Here is a 9,211-nt window from a genome sequence, read left to right on the forward strand (position 1 = left end):
AAACATCGCAGTCCCGCATGCAATCAAGCAGAGGAAACAGTAGGGGGGGTCGGGGGGGGGGCGTAGTATTTCCTATATATCATGATCGTTTCTACTCGAAAGCAGAATCCCACGTACAAGCCATTGAACAATAAGCATCCAGCTTGTAGAAGTACCACAAAAAAAAATAGAATAGCTTCACACATTTATCATTACGCGAGGGAGCACGCGAGTACAAGCCTTCGAACAACAAGCAATATATACATCCCTCGTCTTGTATAGCAATGCATAGAAAGGGAGGACCCCCCCCCCCCCCCACACACACACACACACACATTCTGTACGGCGCACATGACGACGTGATGCGTTTACTTGTCTTTCTGTCATCACAGTGCCAAGCAACACATCTGATGATTAAGAATGAGCTGATGCTGATGCTGCTGATGCTGCTAACAGTCGAATGTATTAAATGTCGCTCTTTGTGGGACTTTTGTATGTTTTGTGAAAATCAAAATGTTTCATTTTTGCCCTACCAAAAGTGGAAGAGAATGCGAAATAACTTTGACTCCTGTGCGTCACACACACGCGCGCGCGCGCACACACGCGGTTGCTGTAAAATTGATCTTCCATTTTGATCACGCCTATTACAGTACAACCGCTTTGTAAATTATTTTTTTTATTTCTATATTTTGTATTATTTGTTATTTTGTCAAGTGATGCCCACGTTATGCGCAATAAAGTTTTATTCAAGGGGAATTTGGGAGAGGAGGCAACGGAGTTTCAAGATTGAGGTGTCTCTACTGTGATTTTTAAAAAAAAATCATTGTTCTTGCCTGATGTGATAGACTCGTACTGTTTTCACAGGTGTAAATAGCAAATTTTACTTTCAGGCTGCATTTAAGAGTGAAAATGTTTTCAAGAAAAGTGAATGCAATGGAGGAAAATGCTTGGGGACAGACATCGTTGCCTATTTGTCTTTTAATAATACAGTCACCATCACAACTTCATCAACCGAGCCTTTCTGCAAAACAGCTGCATCATGGAGTAAGCAAATTGAAGGCAACAACCAATAAAATTCAAGAAACAATGATTTTTTTTCCCCAAAGACGAAACAAACAAAAAAATGTATTTGAACTGATATATTAAAAGTGCTTTTTGATTTTTCATGTCTCTCCTCTGACTGATGATCGCACTCATGGCCGCCGGGGGAGGGGGAGGTGAGGGGGTGCAAGGTGGGTATGGGGGAGAGGAGGGGGGGGGGGGGTCCCCCAGATGTCTTATCAATAAAAATGTCCTGGGGGCGGGGAGCGGGCGGGTGGGGGGTAGGTGGGGGGTGCTGGGTGGTACGGGGTCGGTTTGTTGTTGCAGGTCCATCGTGTTGAAAAAAAAAAGTTCAACCATCAGTGGTGATATTGTCATAGCGATTAGACTTGTTTCTTATTGTCTAAATTTCTTTATTTTTTTTTCTGCTTTTTTTTTTTTTTAATTCTCACTTCAATTTTAATTCTTGGAGAACATAGCCTTGACAACATATACCGCACTCATTATAAGAAGCAAAAGGTTATATCAAAAATTATTAGTATAGAATCACAGAAAGTCTGGTTTAGAACCAGAAAAAAATACAAAACAGAGAGAGAGGTACATAGACACAGGACAAATTCTTATAATTGCTTGGAAACATTATTTTCCCGCTAAGTCTTGATTCTTTTTTTTTTCTTACTGCGCATATGATGTTTTTCCTTTTGTTTGTACTTTTTCTTACAAAAAAAGAAAATAAAGACTAGTATTTTACAAAATGACGAGTATTGTTCTTGAAGATGAGAGCGGGTTTACACAGGTGTAAAGTCCAGTTCCAATATTTTTCTGTACATATTCCATCTCAGTCCCAGAAGACATGGGGGGGAAAGGGGAGCAGGGGAGGGCCAAAGTCTTCCAAAGTTGTCAGAAAAAAAAAGTCTCATATATAGTCTTCTTAGAGGATGGCTGCTGAATTTTGGTCCGTGTCCTCTCTTTTTTTTTCTTTCTTTTTTTTTTTTATATGTGTCATAAGGATCATTGGATGGACATGTAAGGCCAGTTGAAGCTGCTCCCGGATAATAGCATATCCCTGATGAGCGTTTCAATAGGAGTTTTACCTACCAAGCGGACGAAGAAGAGCTGCTCGATTACAGAAGAGGACACGGTGCGGAGGGAGGGCAGCCGCAGAAGGAGCTTGCCGAAGCGGCTGGGCTGGTTAGGGTACTGGCTCCGCACGTACTCCTCCAGGGCGCACTGGGATTTCTCCTGCAGGCTCTCGATGTGGGCGGCGTCCGACAAGCCGCAGGCGTCTGCGGGAGGGACAGTGCACGGTCAACGCCAAATAGTCACTTTTAATAACGATCGCGTTACTTTGCAGCAACTATTGAGTCAAAATGCATCGCTTGATAGAATAAACGCACGTTTAGGCTAAAGCTAACAGCAAGCTGGTGAAGAGAGAGAGAGAGAGAGAGAGAGAGAGAGAGAGAGAGAGAAAAAAACCCCACTTGGCATTACATTGTGTGCCTGCTTAACGCATTTTCACTCTGCGACCCAATAAAAAGAAAGCCTTATTTTATAAAAGCATTTAAAGATGACGTTCAACAAAATAGAAATACTCTCCCCTCTTATTTTTTTTAGTCATTAAGTGGAGTCTTCGCCTAAATCTAGCATTGTGAATTATAAGTGACTAAAAATTTATTTCCGCTGTGAACTGTAAATATATTTTTATTTGTATACGTTTGATTCGTTGTCATATTTATACAGACAACAATTGTATTTTTTTTTTTAAACAACACACGACTTTTTTTTGTCTCAAGTGGGATAAAAAGCTTTGGCATACGTTCTTAAAAAAAAGAAAAACTCATTCAGCATGACTCCATCTTGACTTGAAGAAATGCAATGCACAAATATGCTGCATCACACTGAGCCAGTATCATTCATGCGGAATAAACCAGAATGTAACACAGGCAAAGTAATAAATAACAATACTGTAAAAGTCAAGTGTGCAGTAGCATTTGATATTTTTCGGGGGGGTCAATTTTGTAGTAAGGTGAGCATGTGAGGGCCCAATCGCCGGCGTGTTCTTGATGTCTACACTCCGGAGATTCAAGTTTTAAGGAAACCCAAACGGCCCTGATGAATGTGAAATTACTCTGCTTGTAATGTGACCTAATTACTCCGCAGTAAGCTGTTAAGTCATTCCGCCTCTTCTCTCCATAGACCACTAAGGCCTGTTTTTTTCTCCCTCCTACACCCCCCCCCCCCCTCTCGGGAGCCTATAGCAGTGCATGGCCGCTAGAAGCAATCACATTTATTATAAGAGAAAGAGGGGAGGGTAAAGTCAATAGTCACTTAGAGAGAACATAAAATGTGCAAGAATGAGCTGCTGAAATGTCTGTGTTGTGTTTCATGTTTAAGCAAGCAAGCTCCAATTGGAGCTGGAAGCAGCAGTTTGCATGAACCTGTTTTTGTGCAATCCACGTCATTTAGGGCAAGGATGCTGGGGGTGTGCTTTTGAGCCTATTGGTGAGTTGCGAGCTATAACTCAGTGTGGCCCAGACACAATAACCTTGTGAACCCGAGGGCAACCCTGAGATCTCGGGGTGATTTAGTGTGACCTCAGAGAGGCCGCTCAAAGAAGCATGTATGCAAATCCCTTTGGATTAAGGCTGAGTGTCCCTTTAAAGCCAAAGCAGCCAATATGCTTTAACTCCATCCAATCAAGATTTTCGCCCTTTACAATAAAATGCAGGTGAGATTCAAAAAAAGAAATAAAAAAAGAAAGGGACAATAATAGATACAAGCTGAATGTGTCTGCATGGAAAGCTGCACACGCAAGTAAAATCTCCATCAGGCCTATGTGTGTGTGTGTGATGTGCACCCCTTAGCCCAACAATACACCCTGACATGGGAGCACACACACCAACACACACTTGCAAAGCACCATTTATGCAGCTTAGCGAAGACCCAGCCCGGCGTACATGTCAATAAGAGGCTGATGTCAGTCAACTGTGTTGAAACACGACCACCATTATTTATGCATCAAATAGTGACAGCACCGAGGTTATTTATTTAAGGCAAATAATCCACGGCGCTCCTGGCAAAGCGCCACGCAGGAGCAACCTGCTTTCGGTGACCCCCCCCCCCCCCCCCACCCAAACACACATACACGTAGAAGTCCATCAAGCAAACGCCAGAAAACATGACGACGTTACGACCCTTTATGTGGGGTTAATTTAAGTTGAAAATTGTAAACCGTAAACAAGACAAGTATGGTAAATATGCGTGGATACGTTACGCCTGTGGTAACTGTATAGTATATTTATTCTATTTAACAGGACTGATGTGTGGACATGCTAGTTTCTGCATGAATGGGAAAAGTATATGTTAGTGGTGATTTAGTTGCTTTAAATGCAGTGTATGACTTTCTAGACACAGCTCTGGGTTTTCATTAATATAATATAATGTAATATAATATAATATAATATTTTGTGCTGAAACCACGACTAAACCATGGCCAGTTTATTCACTCTGGAGGGCTTTTTTATTGTATATACAACTAAAAAAGTGAATTGCGTAATATGGTATTAATTATTCAATAAGTGATTTACAAATCTCTGTCTCATTCAAAATGCACAAAACAAATAATACACACCAAAGGCGAATTGTGAAAACTGTATACACGTTCAATAGTCCTTATAAAAGTGTGGCACCAAAGTGTAAACTTGTGGCTGAGTTGAAGAAGTTTGCGGCCTATTTGTTGGCTTCAACTTTTTGCTTTCCTTTTTAAGGACATTTTGCAAGAGTCAGCCTTCAATTCTACTAAAAAATAAAAATATTTTAGGACAGCAATTACAAAAGAGTACTATTTAAAAAAAAATACAAAATAAAATACACAGCTATCGCAGACTGCACGGTGTGATGGGTTCAATGGCATCCTGAAATATTAGCCTCGTGAAATGTTACTCCATCTTTTCCCCTCTAATGGATTGTTTTTGTGTCGTGTTTGTGGTTACAAACGTGCCAGCTGTCACGCACTGATGGACTCTTTCACCTTTTAGGCACATTTGTTTGACATGTGTACTGAACATTTACGGCCGCTCATCTATCATCTTCAAAACAAAAAGAATATATATATATATATATACTTCAAGTGCGGGCTATGAAATTTTACATACGCGCACGAGCGTGGAATCGCTTTCCAACTCGTTATTAGGTTTTGTTTGCGCGTCTTTTTTTTTTTTTCCTGCACTACGACCTGGGCTGACGCACTGTTGACATATTTATGCCATGTACAAGCCAAACCTCTTGTCAAGTTCCATTTGTGGCTCCCATTTTGTTTTTTGTTTACAAGTTGACAAGCGGCCACCACGGTCTTTGCGCGAGTGTGCGGACGCAATACCCACCTGACGTAAAAAGCACGATGGCCTTGAGGCAGCTATACTCTGCCGAGTCTACGTGCAGAGTCTTGAGCTTCTCCACTTGCTCCTGGAAAATCCGGATGTGGTCCATGAAAGCCACGACACGGTCCGCGGACATGGGCGAGGCGTGCAAGCCCGCTGCGGCCAGTAAAGGGGCCACGTGAAGGGGCATGGAGCACTGGGCGGCATTAAGCACAAACAACTCGCTCCACGTCAGCCTGAGAAGGGAGACCTGGTCGGTGATCTGCAGGTCGGGAAAGAAAGGGATGTTTCTGGCCCACTCCACGGCGCTGAAGAGCAACCGAGCCGCCAGCTCGCAGATGTTCTCGATGCCCATGATATTGTTGGGCTGCATGCACTGGCTCCCGTACCGGGACGTGGGGTAAGGCTCAGCCCGCAGCAATAACGAGATGTATCCGGACAGATAGCAATGGCCGTTGAGGGGATCCCCGTTGGTCAGCGCGTACTGGCCTGGGTTGGGCTGTGTTGGAGGCATTCGTCCTCGCTGAACCGCTGACAAAAAGAAAGAGAAGAAGAGGAAATGTGCATCCAGGACTGACAAACATTGTTCACCGGCAACGTGGACAAGCTTCTCTTCTGTGTGCGTGCGTGAGTGAGCGTGTGTTTCACTGTTTGGGCTGAAAGCTCTGCTTTAAACTTCAAACTAAAGCACAACGGTGCCCATTTGTAATGTCATTATATATATTTGAGAAAAAAAAATGCTTACATGTTTACCATGTTACACACACGCTTTCAAGCATCCTCCAGGAAATATTCTACATTTACTGCATTTATTGGCATTTTTTGAACCTGAACTACACAATGCACAATGCGAAGTTACGCCGTTTATCACATTTATATCGACGTGGGCTTTTTCTGCGTAGCAACAATGTTTATAGCAGTCAAACACATTTTACCCGAGACTGATAATTCTCGCTCTAAATTATGCCCTTTTTGAATTTGATGCACATCAAAGCATCACTTTGAAATAAAAGGATTCCTACTAACGCTTCTGAATATTAATAACACGCCTGTGCCATAACATGAGATAGAGCTCATCTTGTGTAAACCGCCGAGATTACAACATTTCACACGGACGACGAAGCTTAGCGTGAATTAAACCCCAAACATTTGACGTGTTCAAGTTATGCGGTGGAAGGCAAACAACGATCCGAGGGGTCAAGTTGAGCGCCACGATTGAGCGTGTGTGAGCCGTCTGGTAGCTGAGACGTGCCGGCTGTGCGTACACGCATTTAAAAAAAAAAAAAAAGCCGCACTAGGATTGATGGCAGCATTATGCGTTTGGAAACAAACATAAGACTGGGGTCAATCGTGCACATGCAATTTAGGGTGGACAAACGATAGGCCTGCTGGCTCTAACGCGCTTGGACTATACAGACGGAGTGCTGCTTTGTTCGGAGCCCCGAGTGGTTCCGTCTGCTGAGAAGCATGCACCGCGGATGGAGAGCGCACACCGGAGCCCGACTGGCCGGCTGGCTGGCTGCCTTCAGCGCGGCTGCAAGTGTGGTAAAGGTTTCAAAATAAATATTCACCTTCCCGCCGCATGCCCACTTTTAAGCACTTCTTGAGGCGGCAGTACTGGCACTGGTTCCGGTGGTGCTGGTCGATGGGACAGTTCCTATTGGCGCGACACGAGTACGTTAAGTTCCTGCGTACACTCCGCTTGAAGAAACTTTTGCAGCCCTCGCAGGTGAACTGGCCATAGTGCTTGCCGCTTGATTTGTCCCCGCACACCACACATTCGATGTGCTGCTGGCTTTGCCCCGAGTTCTGGCTGCCCTTGTCCGCGGCCGTGCCCGGCGTGGAGGGGGGTCCCGGCTGGCTCGGGGTCTGCGGGGTGTGCGGCGCCGCCGACGCCGCCTGCTGCTGCTCCCTCGACGGCTGCGCTGCTGGGTTGGGGCCGCTCGGAGGTCCTCCGGCCACGTCTTCTTGCGGATCTCGCCACACGCTAACTACCATTGCCATATCTCGGCCCCGGAAAGTGCTATAGAGCGAAATGGTCGCTGCTTGTTCTGGAGCGTTGAAAGGAGAAAAAAAAAATCTGGAGCTTTTCTGCGAGACGGCTTGCAAAGTCAAATCGGTGCACGGAATCTCATAGAGGAGGAGGAGGAGGAGGAGGAGGAGGAGGCGGAGGAGGCGGTGGAGGGGATCAATACATTCAAAATAGCGGCGGACGGCTGGAGGGGACGACCCGATCACGATGTGCAAGTATCGGGAGGCCAGTTCCAAGGTAAATTGCACTGAGCCATTCAGCAATCCCCAATTTTGTAGGAAAAGGCGAGTCCAGACGTGTTGGGGGGTTCCAAAAAACACTTTGATAGAAAACAGCCACAAAGGGAAAGCAATTCACATGAGCGAGTCTTTCAATAAATAATAAAAAAAAAAACCTTCTTGTGGTGGAAAGACGCTCGATCCAAAGTGCTGCGGTGAATAAATTCCTTTCTCCTTTTCCACCAGTCTGTCTTCGCCGTGTGCGCAGCGCAGCGAACGCACGCACACACACACACCAAACTGCAGATTTGCCGCGTCTATATTCTTAAATAAAGCTCATCATCATCTTCATCATCTTCTCCAGCCGCCGAATAGAGTCCACGCCGTGTAAGACTTTCACCTCTCGTCCAGCTGGAGCCACGGAGAAAAGATATCACAGAAGGGGAAAAGGCAGCAGCGGCAGCAGCAGCAGCAGCAGCAGAAGGAGGAAAAAAAAAAACCCCAACACAACTAGTAGAATATGCAAGAAGAAAAAGAAGAGAGCCTCCAAAAATGCTTTAAAGGAAGAGGAGCTGCAGAGCAATGTTTCCGAAACGGGGGGATCTGCGCGAATGTCTGTATATAGTGAACTTTGACACTACTATTGAAACTGACACGTTTCTATGGAGATCGCTGCGCCTTATATGGTGCTCATGTCAAGGAGCCAAGAGAGGGGCTGCTGGAGACTGATAATCAAAGGCGACTGACTGGCCAGAGCCCCGCATAGAGGAGGAGGAGGAGGAGGAGGAAGAGGAGGGGGAGAGAGAGAGAGAGAGGAATGGGAGGCTGAGGTTATAGCCAAGCCCTCTCTCGCTCTCCATTGGTTGGAGTCCCCCCTCTTGCTCTGTGCGCTGCAAAAAGTGTCTATCTTTATAGATGGGGCTTGTTTAAATCACGTTTTCTTTCTTGGAGAGGGGGGGGGGGGGATTCCAGTTATTTCTAATATAAGGATGTTTATTTGGAATACGCTTAGATGACACCATTCATTAGTTTATTTTATTGGCACACATTTTCCTTCTAAAGGACGTTCCAGTCTCTTTTTATTTATTGATGTATTTATTAGTATTCTTTTTTTACTTATCTATTGGACAAATTCATCATTTCCACCGAAGCGTCTCAATCTTCTTCCGTGATTGTGGACATTTTTTGCAGCGTTGTCATCTCACCACTGGGGGCTCTCTTTTTCTTCTTTTTTATTTTCTGTATTTTTGACAGCCACAATTTACATGGACCTCGCTCACTCCTTCGCCGCTATTTACTTTGAAACCTGATTAGTATGGCTCGTCCATTGTGGCCAAAAGGGAGACAGACGTAGGAAGAACCCCCGGATAGAAAACGTGCAGGAAAAAAAAAAGGGTGGGGGGGGGGGGGGGGTGACAAAGCTTTTACGCACGCCAAATAATCCACTGAAATTGCGGGACGGAAGTGGTGGTCTTGGACTGGTGTCTTTATTCCAAAATGTGTCATGCTTAGGATGGAAGCTCGTGCATGTGTGGGAGCTTCGGCATGCATGCGCATTGCGG

General features: G+C 44.9%; 1 protein-coding gene across 1 annotated transcript; it reads right to left on the reverse strand.

The window, feature by feature from the left end:
* Window positions 1-939: 939 nt before the first annotated feature.
* On the reverse strand, window positions 940-8,360 carry nr2f1a (nuclear receptor subfamily 2, group F, member 1a). The gene is made up of 3 exons (XM_085910220.1): window positions 6,971-8,360; window positions 5,403-5,930; window positions 940-2,306 (listed from the first exon to the last, which is right to left on the reverse strand). Exons 1-3 carry the CDS (start codon window positions 7,401-7,403, stop codon window positions 2,032-2,034), a joined length of 1,236 nt encoding a protein of 411 aa, XP_085766346.1. The 5' UTR covers window positions 7,404-8,360; the 3' UTR covers window positions 940-2,031.
* Window positions 8,361-9,211: the final 851 nt, after the last annotated feature.

The sequence above is a fragment of the Syngnathus leptorhynchus genome, chromosome 4, assembly GCF_054491065.1.
Source record: "Syngnathus leptorhynchus isolate UIUO chromosome 4, UIUO_Slep, whole genome shotgun sequence".
Taxonomy (NCBI): domain Eukaryota; kingdom Metazoa; phylum Chordata; class Actinopteri; order Syngnathiformes; family Syngnathidae; genus Syngnathus; species Syngnathus leptorhynchus.